The sequence below is a fragment of the Hypanus sabinus genome, chromosome 17, assembly GCF_030144855.1.
Source record: "Hypanus sabinus isolate sHypSab1 chromosome 17, sHypSab1.hap1, whole genome shotgun sequence".
In the NCBI taxonomy this organism is placed as follows: domain Eukaryota; kingdom Metazoa; phylum Chordata; class Chondrichthyes; order Myliobatiformes; family Dasyatidae; genus Hypanus; species Hypanus sabinus.
The window spans coordinates 11,371,959-11,392,234 of NC_082722.1; the positions used below are offsets into that span (position 1 = coordinate 11,371,959).

Below are 20,276 nucleotides of genomic sequence, written 5' to 3' on the forward strand. Positions count from 1 at the left end.
ATCACCCTATTTCGCTGTACTGTATGTTTTGAGATACATGTGACAACTAATGGAAACATAGAAAGCCTACAGCACAATACAGGCCCTTCAGCCCACAAAGAACATGTCCCTACCTCAGAAATTACTAGGCTTACCTATAACCCTCTATTTTACTAAGCTCCATGTATCTATCTAAAAATCTCTTAAAAGATCCTATCATATCAGCTTCCACCACCGTTGCCGGCAGCCCATTCCACACACTCACCACTCTCTGAGTAAAAAACTTACCCCTGACATCTCCTCTGTACCTTCTCCCCAGCACCTTAAACCTGTGTCCTCTTGTGGCAACCATTTCAGCCCTGGGAAAAAGCCTCTGACTATCCACACAATCAATGCCTCTTATCTTATACACCTCTATCAGGTCACCTCTCATCCTCCGTTGCTCCAAGGAAAAAAGACTCAGTTCACTCAACCTATTCTCATAAGGCATGCTCCCAAATCCAAGCAACATCCATGTAAGTCTCCTCTGCACCCTGTCTATGGCTTCTACATCCTTCCTGTAGTGAGACAACCAGAATTGAGCACAGTTCTCCAAGTGGGTTCTGACCAGGGTCCTATATAGCTGCAACATTACCTCTTAGCTCCTAAATTCAACTCCATGATTGATGAAGGCCAATACACCATATGCCTTCTTAACCACAGAGTCAACATGCACAGCTGCTTTGAGCGTCCTATGGACTTGGACCCCAAGATCCCTCTGATGCTCCACACTGCCAAGAGCCTTACCATTAATACTATATTCTGCCATCATATTTGACCTACCAAAATGAACCATTTCACATTTAACTGGGTTGAAGTAAAGCTATTCTTATCTCTAAATCAGTGGAACTTTGCAAAGTGAAAATCAGTCCATCGGTTTTCTCCATAACATGCAGATCATCATGGTTAATTAAACCCAAAATTATAACGTTAGAAAGTTTTACCTGCAGAGGAATGGAAATGATTTTAAAAAAGAAAATTTGAAAACAAACACTATGCAAGGAAGGGGCGGGCTGGACACAGGACAGACAAGGAGAGAAACGCAGCATCGATTAGAAGCTGAAGACACAAACTGTGAAGAACCATTGAACATTACAGCACAGAAACAGCCCTTTTGGCCCTTCTTGGCTGTGCCGAACCATTTTTCTGCCTAGTCCCACTGACCTGCACCTGGCCCATATCCCTCCATACACCTCTCATCCACGTACCTGTCCAAGTTTTTCTTAAATGTTAAAAGTGACCCCACATTTACCACTTCATCTGGCAGCTCATTCCACATGCCCACCACTCTCTGTGTGAAGAAGCCCTCCATAATGCTCCCTTTAAACTTTTGCCCCTTCACCCTTAACTCATGTCCTCTGGTTTTTTTCTCCCCTATACTCAGTGGTAAATGCCTGCTTGTGTTCACTCTATCTATACCCATCATAATTTTATACACCTCTATTAATTCTTCTGTGCTCCAGAAAATAAAGTCCTAACCTATTCAACCTTTCTCTGTAACTCAGTTTCTCAAGTCCCAGCAACATCCTTGTAAACCTTCTCTGCACTCTTTCAACCTTATTAACATCCTTCCTGTAATTCAGTGACCAAAACTGTATACAATACTCCAAATTTGGCCTCACCAATACATTATACAACCTCACTATAACATTCCAACTCTTATACTCAATACTGTGATTTATAAAGGTTTATTTGATTTATCAATAGCTCTCTTTACTACCCTATCTACCTGTGACACCACTTTTAGGGAATTATGTATCTGTATTCCCAGATCCCTCTGTTCTGCTGCACTCCTCAGTGCCTTACCATTTACCTTGTATGCTCGAGCTTGGTTTGTCCTTCTAAAGTGCAATACCTCATACTTCTCTGTATTCAGCTGCTATCTGCCATTTTTCAGCCCATTTTTCCAGCTGGTCCAAATCCCTCTGCAAGTTTGAAAACCTTCCTCACTGTCCACTACACCTCCAATCTTTGTATCATCAGCAAATTTGCTGATCCAATGTACCACATTATCATCCAGATCATTGATATAGATGACAAATAACAATGGACCCAGCACTGACCCCTGTGGCACACCATTAGTCACAGGCCTCCACTCAGAGAAGCAATCCTCCACTACCACTCTCTGACTTCTCCAATTGAACCAATGTCTAATCCAATTTACCACATCACCATGTATACCTAGCAACTGAATCTTCCTAACTATCCTCCCATGCGGGACTTTGTCAAAGGTTTTACTGAAGTCCACGTAGACAACATCCACTGCCTTCCCTTCATCCACTTTCCTTGTAACTTCCTCAAAAAACTCTAATAGATTTGTTAAACATGACCTACCATGCACAAAGCCGTGTTGACTCACCCTAATAAGTCCCTGTCTATCCAATTACTTGTAGATCCTATCTCTTAGTATCCCTAAGTACTAAATTTAGTACTAAGTACTAAAAAGTACTGTATTTGCACTTGTAGATGTGCTGCCTGAAACTGAAACTGAAGTTAACTATAATACTTGAGAATAGGAATTATATTTGGTTTTGAACTAACTAGGAATAAGTAAGAAGGAGAGATTAGTCTGTAAACTTTTAAATAGGAAATAACACTGGATATAATTAGTTAGAGAAATTGGAGTAACAAAGGTTATTCTAATGAAGATCACTGATTCTAACTAAACAGTAATTTGGCTTTTGTTGATATCTGAGATTTGGAACCTAAACAGAATGTTGAATTTTGAATTGTTCTTGCTCATGTAAATATTTTGTACATATTTTTTTCTTATATGCAAAACCTTATTTCCAGAAGTGTGTGGTTTCTGTTCATTGTCTCCTTCTCCTTACTGATGGCCTACTAGCACCTAGTGTAATTTGATTTTCTCTAAAGAGTGGATGACGACTCACACACGGTAAGACTGGTACTACTCAGGTGTTACAATCAGTTCCTGCAGAACTATTGGCTTCTTATGTAATTAATAATTCCAGTACCGTTCATTAATACTAAATCCTTACAGATTTTCACATCTGCTAATGTGAAGCTACACACAAAATATTTGTTTAATTCCTCTCACAAACAAGAGAAAATCTGCAGAGGCTAGAAATCCAAGACACACATAGTCCTGGCTTCTAGACCCAAAATGTGGATTGTACTCTTTTCCAGAGATGCTGCCTGGCCTGCCGAGTTCCTCCAGCATTTTGTGTCTGTTGTTTAATTTCTCTGCCATTTTTGTTCTTCCCCTGTACCTCCTGTCTCTGGCTGGCAAGGATCCACATGAACTACTGTCAATCATTTCACTTTTACCTATGGCTGTAACACAGAAATTTTGTTTCTGTATTCCTTGCTGAATTTCTCTCACAGTCAACCTTCACCTTCTGCAGCATTTTTTTTGGTTTTCATTTACTGAAATATTCTCAAGGCTTTGGCTTTCTGTCCTTCAACTTTTCCTTTGATCTGACACTACCCTCAGCTTCTCTTTTAGCTGATGGATGGACCGCTTTCACACCCTAGTGACACCTTTGGCAGTGCATTAACATGTTGCAGCCTCACTTTCACACATGATCCCATTCACACTTACCTTCAGCCTGGACTGAACAGAGGACGTTCTTTGGGTTTCCCTCTTGCGGTACTGGCCCAATCTCTCTAATTGGTCTGGACGGTAGAAGATCCCTGAGGCCCATTTTAATGCAGCTCCACGGGCCAGCTTCTCAGCTTTCTCCAGCTCAGGCCATGCACTGTCTAGCAGAATCAGAATCAGGTTTATTATCACTGGTATGTGGAGTAAAATTTGTTAACTTAGTAGCAGCAGTTCAATGCAATACAGAATCTAGCAGAGAGAGAAAAATAATAAATAAACAAGTAAATCAATTACAGTATATGTATATTGAAAAGATTAAAAACATGCAGAAACAGAAATACTGTATATTAAAAATAAGTGAGGTAGTGTCCAAAGATTCAACATTCTTTTAGGAATCAGATGGCAGCGGGGAAGAAGCTGTTCCTGAATCACTGAGTGTGTGTCTTCAGGCTTCTGTACCTCCTACCTGATGGTAACAGTGAGAAAAGTGCATGCCCTGGGTGTTGGAGGACCTTAATAATGGATGCTGCCTTTCTGAAACACCGTTCCCTGATGACATCCTGGGTACTTTGTAGGCTAGTACCCAAGATGGGGCTAATGAGATTTACAAACCTCTGCAGCTTCTTTCGGTCCGGTGAAGTAGCCCCTCCCCCACACCGCATACCAGGCAGTGATGCATCCTCTCAGAATGCTCTCCACTGAACAACTATAAAAGTTTTTGAATGTATTTGTTGACATGCCAAATCTCTTCAAACTCCCAATGAAGTATAGTCACTGTCTTGCCTTCTTAACAGAGGGATGGGATTGTTAAAAAAAATCCCTTCCCTTCTATATATAGAAAGTTTATTTTTATCTTTGAAATACCAAAAAGACTATATCATTTTGGTCTATTTCACCATGTTGGTTTCTGAATAGTTGGTATGAATCCTGTTGGGGCCTTCCAAGTGGTAGTCCTCTCCTACTTGAAGCTGATTGCTTCCCTTTTACTCTTATTCAAGGGCCAGAAAGTATGCTTGTCACAGCTTTATCTATATACATACTGTAGTTCATAGAAACATTAGCAATGATTGTTATAGAGTCATTGGGTTATATAGCAAGGAAGCTGGACCCTCAGCTCAACCTGACCATGCCACCTAAGTTGTTTTATATAAGCTAGTCCCATTTTCCTGCATTGAACTCTGTATAGACCTTATAATATTCAATAGGTTGTAATCTTATCTTGAATAACAGGAATCCTGAAATCTGAATGATTTGAAGCCAGATTTGAGGTGATGAGGTAAACCTGAGGTGATGAGTTACAATTGGAGTTTACCGCATATCCTCTAAACCTCTTTGACAAAACATGTACTCAGTATTTTTGTTCTGCACATTTGTCAGTCTTTGCTTATTTTTTTTGTAGTTTCTATTTCATAGACACAGGATGGCAAAGTAGCATAACACCACTACAGTGCCAGCAACCTGGGTTCAATCCTGCTGCAGTCTATAAGGAGTTTGTATATTTTCCCCATGACCATGTGGGTTTCCTCCTGGTGCTCTGGTTTCCTCCCACATTCCAAAAATTCAAGATTCAAAAAAGATTCAAAAACTTTATTGTCATTCTAACCGTACATCAGCTCTGCAGGGCAGAATGAGACAGCATTTCCCAGGAGCAGTGCAATCATAACATAACAAATGCAACACTAAATAATAAACATAACAATAAATAGTAAAACATAACAGCCACATGTCAGTTAAAAGCAAGTTATAAGTGTCCAGTGCAAGTTAAAAGTGTCCAAAGCAGAGTCAGGTAGAGCAGCTATTTAGCAGTCTGACTGCCTGTGGGAGGAAGCTGTTTAGTAGCCTTGTGGTTTTAGTTTTGATGCTCCTGTAACGTTTATCTGATGGCAGAAGAACAAACAGTTCATGGATGTATGAATTAGCAAGTTAATTGGTCACATGGGAGTAATTATGAAGCGTGGGGTGGTTGGGCTAGAAGGGCCTGTAACCGTGTTGGATCTCTAAATAAATTAATAAATAACAAAACACATTGATGAAGGTAGAGCAGTGGATGTTGTGTATATGGATTTCAGTAACACATCTGATAAGATTCCCCATGCAAGGCTCATTTAGAAAGTAAGGAGGCAGAGGATCCAAGGAGACCTCGCTTTGTGGATCCAGAATTAACTTGTCCATAGAAGGCAAAGGGTGGTTGTAGATGGTTCGTGTTCCACATGGAGGTTGGTGACCAGTGGTGTGCCTCAGGGATCTGTTCTGGGACCCCTCTTCTTTGTGATTTTTAAAAATGATCTGGTTGAAGAAGTAGAAGTGTGGGTTAGTAAGTTTGCTGATGACACAAAGGTTGGAGGTGTTGTGGATGGTGTGGAGGGCTGTCAGAGGTTACAGCGGGACATTGATAGGATGCAGAACTGAGCTGAGAAGTGGCAGATGGAATTTAACCCAGATAAGTATGAAGTGGTTCAATTTGGTAGGTCAAATTTGAAGACAGGTTATAGTATTAATGGTAAGACGCATGGCATTGTGAAGGACCAGAGATATCTTGGGGTCCATGCCCATAGGACACTCAAAGCTGCTGTGCGGGTTGACAGTGTTGTTAAGAAGGCGTATGGTGTGTTGCATTCATCATCATTGGGATTGAGTTCAAGGGCCGTGAGGTAATGTTACAGTATATAAGACCTTAGTTAGATCCCATGGAGTACAATGTTCATTTCTGGTCATCTCACTACAGGAAGGATGTGGATACTATAGAAAGACTGCAGAGGAAATTTACAAGGAAGTTGCCTGGATTAGAGAGTGTGCCTTATGAGAATAGGTTGAGTGAACTTGGTCTTTTCTCCTTGGAGCAACAGAGGGTGAGAGGTGTATAAGATGATGAGAGGCATTGATTATGGGATAGCCAGAGGCTGTTTCCCAGGGCTGAAATGGCTAACGTCAGGGGGCACAGTTTTAGGGTGCTTGGAAATAGGTACCAAGGGGATGTCAGAGGTAAGTTTTTCACACAGAGAGTGGTGGGTGCATGGAATGCACTGCCGGCAGTGGTGGAAGCAGATACAATGGGGACTTTTAAGGGACTCTTAGATAGGTACATGGAGCTTAGGAAAATAGAGGGCTATGGGTAATTCTGGACAGTTTCTAGAATAGATTACGTGGTTGGCACAATATTGTGGGCCAAAGGGCCAGTAATGTGCTGTAGATTACTATGTTCCATGTAAATAATATTTTATTTCTTTATTTTTCTTGTAAATGCCTGCAAGAAAAGAAATCTCAAGGTAGGATATGATAACACATACCTCTATCTATTTTGACAATAAATTAACTTTGAATTTTGAAACTTTTCCTATTCATGTACCTTTTTCCATGTCTTTTAAATGTCATATCTCTATCCACCTCTACCATCTCCTCTGGCAACTCATTCCACATAGTCACCACCGTCTGTGTGAAACACTTACCCCTCAGGTCTCATTTAAACTTATTCCCTATTGCTTTCAACCTCTGTTCTTTGGTTTTGGACTCCCTTAAAGATTGTGGTTGTTCACCTCATCTGTGCCCAATACAATGTTATAAAACTTTTTAGATTAGGGGTTCCCAACCTGGAGTCCATGGACTCCTTGATTAATGATATTGGTCCAAGGCGTAAGAAAGGTTGGGAACCCTTGCTTTTAGGTCACCCCCTCAGCCTCCTATGCTTCAGGGAATAAAGTCCCAGGTTATCCACGCTTTCTTCATAACTTAAATCCTTCAGTCCCAGAAACAACCTCATAAATATATCTATATCCTCTCCAGTTTAATGATACTATTCCTATAGCTGGGCAAATAGAACTGTATGCAGTCTTGTACACCCCAGCTCCTGACCAATGAAATCAAACATGTCAAATGCCTTCTTTGCCTTCCTGTCTACCGGTGTTGCCACTTCCAAGGAAAACAATCTCTCTTTGTAGGCCTTACTAAAATGCAACACCTTGCAATTATCAGAACTAAAACTCTACCTGCCACTCCTCAGCCCAATTAAGATCCCATTGTATGTAATCTTAGCAAACAGTCTTTGCTTTGGGAGAAAATTCCTGTGTGATCTTCGGTATTTTTGTACATTGATATGACCAGTGGTCATAGAGTCATTGAGCACTACAGCACAGAAACAGGCCCCTCAGCCCATCTAATCCTGATGAAACATTACTCTGCCTGGTCCCATCTGGACCATAGCCCCCCCCCACCCCATACTCCCCCCCATTATGTGCTTATCCAAATTTCTCTTAAATATTGAAATTGAACCCACATCCACCACTTTCAATGGTAGCTTATTCCACACACTCACTACCTTCTGAGTGAAGAAGATCCCCTTCTGATTTCCCTTAAATATGTCACCTATCACCCTTAACCTATGGCCTCTAGTTCCAGTCTTATCCAACCTCAGAAGAAAAAGCCTGCTTGCATTTATCCTATCTACTGTATACCCCTCATAATTTTATATATCTCTGTCAAATCTCTCCTCATTCTCCTGTGCCCCAGTGAATAAAGTCCTAATCTATTCAACCTTCCCCTATAATGTGGGTCTCTAGTGCCAGCAATATCCCTGTATTCTTTCAGTCTTTCAACGTACTATGCCGCCTCAGACCTGTGACCTATTGGGCAGCTCAGGTGAGCTCTGACATTGCTCATGACTTTGATGGACAGACTCACAAAGATGAAAACTATCCTGAGCAGCAGGAAGTTACACAAAGGCAAAGCAAACCTTATTTCCTTCTCTAACACATCAAATACAATGTTCGTGCCCAAGGTCACCAGGAGCCAAGCTAAGCTCACCCAGTATCACATTATACAAAGAACTCTGCGTACTGCAGGGTAAAAATGTAACAATGTAAACTTACCACGGAACAATTGCATAACTCTTCTTATAAATGGAATAATTCAAATTCCATTGTTCTGTTTTCTATTTTGATATTTTCTCTTTTCTAGATATTTCCAACAAAATCAAGAGTGTAAGATTGTAACAACTATTTTGTTAGTTTATATGACGAGGGCATCTGCATTTTCGCTCATCCTGAATGCCTTTGGGAAGCTGGTGGTAAGCTGCTACCTATTGACATCAGGACTCTGACTGTGCTGTTGAGGTAGAGAAAGCTGCAGTTGGACACAATGAAGATGGAGGAACAGCTGACCAACACTGACTGGTCAATAATCAGGTCACTGATGTTCAGCCAGATTCCTATCAGGCTCCAATTAGCTTTAGATATTGTGTTGACTTAGAAATAACTACGTATACAAGGGAGGATTTCTATAGATGAGATAAGAATGGCCACCCTCGACTTTGAAGGTGCACCTGACTGATAATGTCACTGAGAGGGCCTGTGCAACAGGGAGTCAGGAATGAGTTACAGAAGCAGCAATTCATCATTCTACAGAAAATGAATTTCAACCTCCTTCCTATCTTGTTTACCACAATGTAACTGATTCAGATTTATTTATCCAAAGTACATTAAAACATACAGTGATTTCTGTGAACAACCAACACAGCCAAGGGTGTGCTGGGGGAAGCCCTCAAGTGTCGCCACACACACCCACGTATAGCATACATACCATGTTCCACAGAACAACACAAACACAAGAAAATAGAACATACAAAGCAACAAAACAACAGCAAAACAAGCCCCACGCCTCCCTCCAACACACCGGCACGCACACATACGCAGTCCTCTAACCCCAGAACAGATCTCCAGCCTCCGGCAGACCCATGAATCTGGAGACATTGGACTTTTGACTCCCCTAGTGGACTTGCAGAGATTCAATGAACAGGCATTGTTCAACCTGCAGTAGACATGCGTATACTTTCTCCTCTGGAGACACATGATGTCAATAAAAAGGTGTACTTTAAATTTATTTTTTTGTTCTGGGAACATGGGAAACAATACCAAAGTACTTACTGCCCAGAAATTGTGTCTGATTTCTTGCCTCTGAATTTTCAACAATCCATAAGACATCAGAGCAGAATAAGGTCATTCAATCCATTGAGTCTGCTGCACTATTCCATCATGGCTGCTTTATCATCCCTCTGAACCCCATAACCTTTGATACCCTTTCTTGTCAAGAATTTATCAACCTACACTTTAAATGTACCCTGTGACTCATCTTCCACAGCTGATATGGCAAAAAATTCCACAGATTCCCTACTCGCTGGATAAAAAAAATCCTCCTCATCTCTGTCCTAAAGGGATGTCCTCAATCCTTGTATTTGTCCTCTGGTCCTAGGCTCTCCCACTGTAAGAAACTTCCTCTTCATGTCCACATTATCTCAGTCTTTCAATATTTGATCGGATGCAATGTTATCTTGAATAACAGGAATCCTACAATCTGAAAGATTTCAAACCGGATTTGTAAGCCTGTGGTTATGAGTTACAACTGGAACCAACCATAGTGGAATGTAATGTCGACATTAGATTAACAGCCAGATTTGTTAGGAACATAGAAATATAGAAAACCTACAGCACAATACTGTTGTATTACTTTGTAATACTTTGTTGCCCACAAAGTTGTGCCCAAGATGTCCCTACCTTAGAAATTACTATACTTCCCCATAGCCCTCTATTTTTCTAAACTCCATGTGCCTATCCAAAAGTCTCTTAAAAGACCCTATCATATCCACCTCCATCACCGTTGCGGCAGCCCATTCCATGCACTCACCACTCTCTGAGTAAAAATCTTATCCCTGACATCTGCTCTGTACCTACTCCCCAGCACCTTAAACCTGTGTCTTCTTGTGGCAACTATTTCAGCCCTGGGAAAAAGCCTCTGACCATCCACATGATCAATGCCTGTCATCATCTTGTACACCTCTATCAGGTCACCTCTCATCCTCCTTCACTCCAAGGAGAAAAGGCTGAGTTCACTCAACCTGTTTCCATAAGGCATGTTTCCCAATCTAGGCAACATCCTTGTAAATCTTCTCTGCACCCTTTCTATGGCTTCCACATTCTTCCTGTAGTGAGGCAACCAGAACTGAGCACAGTACTCCAAGTGGGGTCTGACCAGGGTCCTATATAGCTGCAACATTAGCTTATTGTTGCCTATTTGAAATGGACTTGAGGGTGTCAGGAGGTAGTCCCACTATTTGCATCAGAGGCAAGGATTTGAAATGAGCCCATCGGCGTACTGCACAGGTGCCAACCTTTCTGCCTGTATTTGCTGATCCTATTTGCTCACATTAGATCTGTATCCTTCTATGCCTTAGCAACAAAAACAAAATGTTGGAGAAGATCAGCATGTATGGAGAGGAATAAACTGACATCATGACTAGAAAGAAAGGGAGAAGAAGCCTGAATAAGAAGATGAGGGAGGGGAATGAATACAGACTGGCAAGGTGACAGTGAAACCAGGTAAGGGGGGAAATAAGTGGGTTGGGCAGGGAGATGAAGTGAGAATCTGGGAGGCGATAGATGAAAGAGGTAAAGGGCTGAATGAACCTGATAGGGGAGCAGAGTGGACCGGGGAGAAAGGGAAGGAAGAAGGGCATGAGAGGCTGGTGAGAATAAGAGAAGGGCTCAGAGGAATCTAGAACGGGTAATGAAAGAAGAGAAAGGGGAGGGAAGAAATGAACAGGTAAGTGAAATTTATGTATGTGCCATAAAATCATAGGGTATAGGAGCGGATTTAGGCCATTTGGCCCATCAACTTTGTTTTGCCAATCTGTCATGGCTGATTTATTTTCCCTTCAACCCCATTCTTTGCAACCTTTGTCTCCCTTATTAATCAAGAACCTAGCAACTTTCACTTTAAGTATACCCAAAGACTTGTCCTCCAAAGCCATCTATGGCAATGAATTCCACCAATTCACCTCCCTCTGGCTAAAGAAATTCTTCTTCATATCTGTTCCTAAGGGACATCCTTGTATTCTGAGGCTGAACACTCTCATCCTAGACTAATCCACTATAGGAAAACTGTTTCCACGTCCACTCTATCTAGGCCTTTCAATATTCATTGGGTTTGAATGAGATCCCCCTCATTCTTCCAAACTCCAGTGAGTACCATCCCAGAGCCACAAAATGCTCCACGTATGTTAATCCTTTCATTTCCAAAATTATTCTTGTCATCCTCTGGACTCTCAGGTTGAATGCTAACCAGAAAGGATATGAATTGTTGCTCCTCCAATCTGAGAGTGGCCTCATTGTGACATTAGAGGAGGCCACAGAATGACATGGCAGAATGGGAATGGGAAGCAGAATTAAAATGGATGGCCGCTGGAAAATGTCACCCTTTCATTGGCGGATGGAGAGAAGGTACTAGATGAAGTAAAGCCACAATCTATGTCAGGTCTCTCCGATGCGGAGGAGACTGCTCTAGGAGCACTGGATACAGTGGATAACCCTGATAGATTTACAATTGAAATGTCGCCTTATCTGGTGGGAGTGTTTGGGACTCTGAACGGTGATGAGGGAGGAAGTGTAGAAGCAGGGTTAGCACCTGTCCTGCTTGCAGGGGTAAATGCCTGTCTGAATGCTTCCTAAATGTAGTAAGTGCATCTGACTGCATCACCTTCTCTGGCATTGTCTTTCAGATATCAACAGCTCTCTGTACTAAAAAAAATCCCCAATATCCCTTTAAAACTTATACCTCTCACCCTAAGTCCTTAAACCTCTTGATTTTGACACCCCTACCATACTTATCCTATGAATGCCTCTCATAATCTTATATACTTTGTCAGCTCATCCCTCAGTCTCCTTCACTCCAGGGAAAATGTACCCAGCCTATCCTCCATTCCAGCATAATCCTAGTGAATCTCATCTGCACTATCGCCAGAATAGATATACCCTTGTGTCTCACAGTGACACATTTGCAGACTGTGTGTGGCTGGGTGGATGTAAAAGAGAGAAAGTGTTGTGGGGGGTTCTGGAGTGAAAGAGGAGAAGAATAAAGAGTGGAAGAAAGGGAAAGAGGGTGAGGAGACAGAAAAAGAAGAGAGGGAAAAGAGAGAGGAGGAGAGAGAGGTGGGGGAAGGGGGGAAAGAAAGGGGAAAAGAGAGAGAGAGGGAAGAAAAAAGAAAGGACTAGAGGGAGAGAGACCATGCTACCCAATTAACATAGTAATCTATACAGCTTTGGAGTGTGTGAGGAAATCAGAGAACCCGGAAAAAACCCATGTGGTCACTTGGAAAATGTATGAACTCCCAGCAGAGATGGAATTGAATACTGTAATAGTGTTAGCCTAACTGCTACACTATTGTGTCACCCCAGGGAGAGAAAAAGATTGAGGGAGGAGGATAGACAGATAGATAGATCGGGATTACTGTTGATCCTTCCCTAACTTCAACACACCCCTCATTATTACAGCCATCTTTCTAGTGTTGTCACATTTTCTGTTGTTATAAATTTTCATGCCGCAAACAACAAAGAGATAGCACAAAGTAATTTGCTTTATAATGGTGTCTGCGATATATAATTTGATTGGATACATGCCCTAATTCTTTATCTTCTGGGATCTTCCCTTACACACCTGGCCTTGGTTTAACATCCCTTCAGAAAGATAAATGAGGGACATCACCAACGTAATCATGTTTTTGCAACAGCACAGCAGCTTTCCTGGGCTTGTCTTCTTTGGTATCAGCCCACAACTTCCCAGATTTATCTGTTCAATTTCAGAAGTCGCTGGAGTGCGATTGCAGCTCATAACCTCCAGCTTGTAAGTCAGGCACCATTACCACCAGGCTATTCTACCCATGGGCATACCTTTCATACCTTGTATATTGCTCTTCTACAGATGGATGTTTCAGTGTCTGTCTGAATGCTAGATAGTACCAATACACACAAAGTGCTGGAGGAACTCAGCAGGTCAGGCAGCGTCTATGGGAAAGAGTAAACAGTCAATGTTTCCTTCATCAGGACCGGAAAAAAAATGGGAAGTCAGGTGATAGGCGAAACTGGGAGAGGGGGAGGGGTGAAGTAAAGAGCTCGGAAGTTGATTGGTGAAAGAGATAAAGGGCTGGAGAAAAGGGAATCTGATAGGACAGGGTTGAAGAAAGGGTGGTGAAGAAGAGAGGGCAATTACTTGAAGTTTGAGAAATTGATGGTCATGCCATCAGAATGGAGGTTACCTGGTTTCACTGATCACCTGCCACCTCATACTTCTTCCTCCCCTCCCCCCACCTTCTTACTCTGGCTTCTCATCTTTCTTTCCAGTCCTGATGAAGGGTTTCAGCCCAAAATATCAACTTGTGTGTATTGCTTTTGATTTCCAGCATCTGCAGATTTCCTCGTGTTTGAGATATTTGCAACAATCCAGCTCAGGTGCAGTCTAGAGTTGGTGTTTAAGACTTACAGTAATTGTCTCGTATCCAGAGGTAAATGCAAAAAAAAAATGTATGAGGAGAATGTAAGAATCTAAGGAAGGACGTGCTGGCTTTGGAGAGGGTCCTGAAGAGGTTCATGGGAATTATCCTGGAAATGAAAGTGTTAGCAAATGAGGAACGCTTGATAGTTCTGGGTATATACTCACTGAAGTTTAGAAGAATGAGGAGGGATCTCATTGAAACCTATTGAATATTGAAAGGCCTAGAAAGTGTATACATAGAGAGGATGTTTCCTATAGTGGGGGAGCCTAAGACCAGAGGTACTCAGTCTCAGAATACAAAGATGTCCCTTTAGAACTGAAATGATAGATTTCTTTACCCAGAGGGTGGTGAATCTGTGAATTTGTTGCAACAGACAGCTGTGCAGGTCAAGTCACTGGGTATATTTAAAGTGGAGGTTGATAGGTTCTGGATTAGTAAGGGCATCAAAGGCTATGGGGGAAGGCAGAAGAATGGGAAAATAAATCAGCTATAGTGAAGTAGTGGAACAGACTTGAAGGGTGAAATGACTTTATTTTCCTCCTATGTGTTATTGTAGTTCTAGTCAGGACCAGCTAGCTCACAAAGATGGAATGAGTGAACTGTACTTGATCTATTGACAGCATTAAAATGAGAGTAATGCAAAAATTTTAATGAATTTGTTAGGACTAAGATGCTGAATCATAATAAATTTGGGTAGCAAATTTGGAAGGCTTAATTTGGGTAGCAAGCAACACATTTTATGCACTGGAACAATACACAAGAAGCCACAGCTACTGCATTGGAGAGGAAACATTTGCACCTGCCCTTACAAAACTAGTTCAAAAATAACTCTGTCTAACTTTGATGTTCTTTCTTTTCTTCCTCCTTTTTGTGTGTGTACCACCTGACAGGCTCCTATTACATTCTGTTAGTTTCTGCCTCTCCTTTTCTGACATTGATGACTCATTTGACTTCCTGCTTTGAAATCCGTGCGGAAAGGCTGAGACCCTGGATCAGGGTGTTGACAGGTTTAATGAAAGTAGACACACTAAGTGCCAGAGGAACTCACCAGGTCATGCAGCATCTATGGAGAGGAATAAGCCATCAACGTTTCAGGTCAAGACTCTTCATCAAGAGTGGAAGGGAAGGGGGAAGAAGCCAGAATAAGAAGATGGGGGAGGGGAAGGAGTACAAGCTGTCAGGTGACGGGTGAAGCCAAGTGACGGGGAAGGTGGGCGGAAGGAATGAAGTAAGAAGTTGGGAGGTGATAGATGGAAAAGGTAATGGGCTGAAAAAGTAGAAATCTGATATGAGAGGTGAGTCGACCATGGTGAAAAGGGAGGAAGTGGGGCACCAGAAGGAAATGAAGGGCAGGTGAGGAGAAGAGAAGGAGTAAGAGTGACAGAATGGGGAATGGAAAAAGAGAGAAGGGGGAGGGAGAGAGATTACCAGAAGTTCCAACAGGTTTGCATCTACCCAGCCAGAAAATGAGATGTTATTCCTCCAAACTGAGAGTGTCATCATTGTTACAATAGAAGAGTCTATTGACTGACATGTCAAAATGGGAATGGGAAATAGAATTAAACTGGGTGGCCACAGGAAAAACCCAGCTGTTGCGGTGGAAGGAACAAAGTTGCTCATCAAATTGGTCCCATGAGAAGTGGAGGTGAGACGCCAGTTTGGAAGGTGAATTGTGGGGAAGTCAATAACTGACTTCATTAAAGCATTAAATGAAAAGCATTCACAGTAAGCATTAAACCCAAACATTATTAGGATCTCATTAGCTGAGGAGGGCTTAAAAGCAAAGCCTTATATTAGAAATGGAAGCAACATTGCATTGCCAATACATAAACCCGGGACAGTTATCACCTCTCACCTCATGAACTCAGACCATGTGAATCCAACCCGAGATTTATAGATATAGATTTATGGAAGGATACCCAACTTTCAGACTCATAGACCACAGAGATTATAGACTGAAAATATCCATTTCTGATTCTCATAGGTAACTTCCTGCAGCAAACACGTGGCCACAGGGACACGAGCTGAATGGTCCAATTTTTGTTTCCTGCCCAGTAATCCATCTGAAATTAAAACAATAAAAGCCATGTGATGTGTGGGGGAACCTGAAGGGAAGCATAGAGTGATCGAGCCTTTGTCAGACAGTCATGGGACAGGCTGGTAGCGAGAGGCACCGGGAAACATTGTTATGTTCGACCAGAAGTATGGAGTCAAAGATGAAAAAAGGTTGAGTCTTCTTCCCATATTCTGATAAGTCAGGAGACTACAAAATTCCTCTTTTTATTTGCTCATACTTCTATGTTGCAGTGGTACAAGACGATGACAACACACTGAGGGGATTGTGTACAGAATTAGTTCCCTTGTTACAAGAAAGATATACAGTATTTAAACTAGAAGAGAGCGCAGAGAAGGTTTACGAGGTTACCTACAGGACTCAAGAAACTGAGTTATAGGGAAATGTTGGGCAGGCTAGGCCTAGTCCTTGGAGTGTACAAGATTTTATGATGATCTTACAGAATCAAGAGGGGCATAGGCAGGATGAATACCTTTTAGTCTCCTTCCCTGGGTAAAAATGAAAACCATAGGTTTAAGGTGAGAGGGGTGAGATTTAATAGGAATCTGTGGGTAACTTCTTTGTGTATATGGAATGAAATGGCTGAGGCAGGTAAAGTAACATTTAAGAGACATTTTAATAAGTACATGAAACGGAGAGGTTTAGAGGGTTATGGATAAATGGGATTATCTTGGTGGGACCATGCTTGGCATTGATGAATTAGCCCAAAATGTCTTTTTCTGTGCTGTTTTACTCTATGACACTCATGGAATCCTAGGTAACTAGGCATATAACCTGTGCCTTTCTGAAGTGACAGTGAGCTAAGTTAAGTTAAAGTCTATCCCGAGCCTTATAGGCTCATCAGGCCAGTGCTTATGCCAGTTTCCATGGTGTGAAGCGACTGACAGTATGAAACTCCCCCCCAGATAGGACACCAGTCTATCGCGAGGTTAACCCCCAGCATTTTGCCGGTACCCATTTTCAGCTGGGTGGACTGGAGCAACATGTGGTTAAGTGCCTTGCTCAAGTACACAACACACCGCCTTGGCTGGAGCTCAAACTCACAACCTTCAGATAGCTTGGCCATGCACCACGAAATGATGGTGAGATGCTCTTGTAAACCATTTCAGTGATTGTGGTGAAGGTACTCCCTCTGAACTCATGGTGTGAGTATTCCAGGGTTTATATCTTATAGTCTTATGATCCTTTGGTGATGAAATAAGCATTAAGCAAAAATAATGGTTGACCTACATTTAGCAGGGTGTCAAGTCAGGTGAAGACAATAAACTAACTGAGGGGCTAGAGGATGAGATTCTACCCTTCTGGTCATGCAAGGTATCTGGTTTCAACCTACTGCCATCTTGCTGACCCTCCTTTAATGAATGTAGTCTCCCTGAATTAAAGATTATCTTCTGGGTCAGTGTAATGCCAGGTCAAAAAACTACAAAGTATATTTTGAGTCCTGATGAAGGGTCTCGGCCCGAAACGTCGACAGTGCTTCTCCTTATAGATGCTGCCTGGCCTGCTGTGTTCCACCAGCACTTTGTGTGTGTTTTTTGAACTCTTAAAATTTTTTTATTCTATTGATCCATTTGTCAGTCTGTTGAAGCCTATGGACCCCTTTGTCAGTCTGGTGAAGCTTACAGACCCCTTCTCAAAATAATGTACTTAATAGAATTCACAGGATTACAAAAGAAAGCAATTATATTGAAATACAGTTATAAAAATATTAGAAATATTAGAAACAAATTTGTGGTATAGTAATATATGTGCTTTATGAGCACAATAAATAACAAGACCATACATTTAAAATATAGGAAAATTAAAATTATGTTTTACTTTTTAAAGACATATCCGTGTGAAGGCTGTTGCTTAGTTTGAATGCGAACATTAAACTATGAGGTGGTCTTGGAGAAAGAAACATACTGTACATATCATGTTGGAGATCCAATTACAGGGCTGTCCGATAGTTAGCCAGCTACATTGCATGAGCATCTGCAAACAGGAAGACTGCAATCATGTTTGATCTAGCAGCAGATCTAATGCCTACCGTAATTTCAAAGTAGTGATGACTGTGCAATAAACGATGTTTTGAGATACTTGTTACAACTGTATTGTGACTTGAAAATCTCTATGATTTCTATTGGTGACAAAGTCACAGGTACTACTAATATTACTGTGATTTATTACCTACATTCATTATTGAAGGAAATGCTAAACTTCAGTTAGAGGTTAGTGGTAGTAAAGATGTAAAATTTTTCCCAGACCCACTAAAATCTATGCACAGATCCCCAAGGTTAAGAACTCCTGTTCTTCTAACAGTTAGAGGAACTTAGCAGGTCAGGCAGCATCTGAGAAAGTAAAGGGCTAGTGTGTTTCAGGGTGAGACCTTGAATCAGGTTCTTGATCAAAAACAATCAGCCATCTCTTTGCCTCGCTGTGGTGAACTACATATACCTGTCTGGACACGCCTCCCCTTTGACTACTCCTGTTGCTCCTCCCACAGACCGTGGCTCCTCCCACAGACCCCTGTATAAAGGCGATTGGAGGCACTGCTCCTCCCTCAGTCTCCAGGACGTTGTGTGGTGGTCGCTTACTGCTGACGGTGCTTTCTTCCAGCCAATAAAAGTTTACCTTGACTCACGTCTCCGAGAGTTATTGATGGGGCATCAATTCTATTGGCTGGAAGTTTTAAAACATGGAAAGTATTTTATGTCCGGAAAAATTGGACATTGATCCTCAAGCCCCAGAAGCAGCTATTGCCTTTGAACTCTGGCTTGCATGCTTCCAATCATACTTGGAAGAGATTCCAATAACTGAGCCTGCTATCATGCACAAAATCCTCCTTTCCAGAGTCAGTCCGAAAGCATACTCCCTTATCAGGGACCTGCCGACCTACCAAGGGGCACTGGACGCCCTCAAAGGACAGTACCTGCGGCCGGTGATCACCGTCTACGCAAGACATCGCTTAGCGACACAGCGGCAGCGGGCTGGAGAGTCGAGCGCTGAGTTTGTCCGGGCCCTACAGACACTCGTGCTGGCCTGCAACTGCAGGGGACTGACTGCAGGGGAACAGCATGCAGAGCTCCTGGTACGAGACACCTTCGTTATGGGGATCAGGTCAGTGGATGTGCGCCAGTGGCTGCTGGAAAACGCCGATCTTACCTTAAGCTTGGCGATTGAGCTGGCCGACACACTGGAGGCTGCTCTGCACAACGCTGACACTGTCCAGCCGCGCAATCTCATGCCAGCCCCGTGGACGCCGCAGACCCCGCCACCTGCCAGCGAATCAACCACAGCTGCTGCCACTCACGAGTTCACAAACTCCCCAAAACCCTCCGGCGAAGTGACCACAGCTGCTGCCAGTCGCAAGTCCATGCAGTGTTACTTCTGCGGACCTGAAAAGCACCCCTGAAAACGCTGCCCGGCCCAAGAAGCTACCTGCTCCAGCTGCGGAAAGAAGGGCCATTTCACCAAGGTCTGTAAGTCTAAACTATGAGCGGGGTCAGGCAGCGCTGCGTGTGGGGCATGGGGGTTGCCATCTTGGTCGCCACCATCTTGCCTGCCCGCCTCGTGCGAGGCGTGGGGGTGGCCATCTTGGTCGCCGCCATTTTGCCTGCCCGCCTCGTGCGAGGCATGGAGCAGCCATCTTTGTCGGCGCCACCTCGCCCTGCCTCCAACCCATGGGTGCTTACCGGGCACCAAGACGGTGATTCAACTCTGGCCTCCGTAACCCTCGACCAAAGCGCCCCACACCAGCTTGCAAGGTCAATGATGGACATCCTGGTGGAGGGGCACTGGACTAGCTGCCTGTTTGTCACGGGCAGCACTGAGAGTTTTATTCACCTGGACATGGTGCAACGCTGGACTCGTGACACAGCCGGTAAGCCAGAGGGTCACCATGGCTTCTGGGTCGCATTCCACAGAGATCCGGGGGGGGGGGTTGTGGATTGTGGGTTGTGTAGTGACATTGGTGGTGCAGGGCACAGAATATTGGGACTTTGCGCTACTGGTCATGCCTCAACTGTGTGCGCCTGTGCTATTGGGGCTAGACTTCCAGAGCCACCTCGAAAGTGTGACAATGGCATATGACGGGCCCCTCCCACCACTCACTGTCAGGAATCCTCAGTTTTGTGAGACTTCGTCATATACCCCGCTACTGACCGCACACACACACACACACACACACACACACACACACACACACACACACACACACACACACACACACACACACACACACACACACACACACACACACACACACCGACCCGCACATCCCACCCAGCACCATGCCAACAGCCGTGCTACTGACACCACTTGCAGCCCCT

General features: G+C 43.0%; 1 protein-coding gene across 1 annotated transcript in view; it reads right to left on the bottom strand.

The window, feature by feature from the left end:
• Nucleotides 1-20,276, bottom strand: part of exoc3l1 (exocyst complex component 3-like 1) — a 109,853-nt gene that overhangs the window by 61,043 nt on the left and 28,534 nt on the right. Inside the window, exon 2 of the mRNA XM_059992541.1 lies at nt 3,581-3,741. Within this exon, the coding sequence (XP_059848524.1) occupies nt 3,581-3,741 (161 nt within the window). The remainder of the gene's footprint in view (nt 1-3,580; nt 3,742-20,276) is intronic.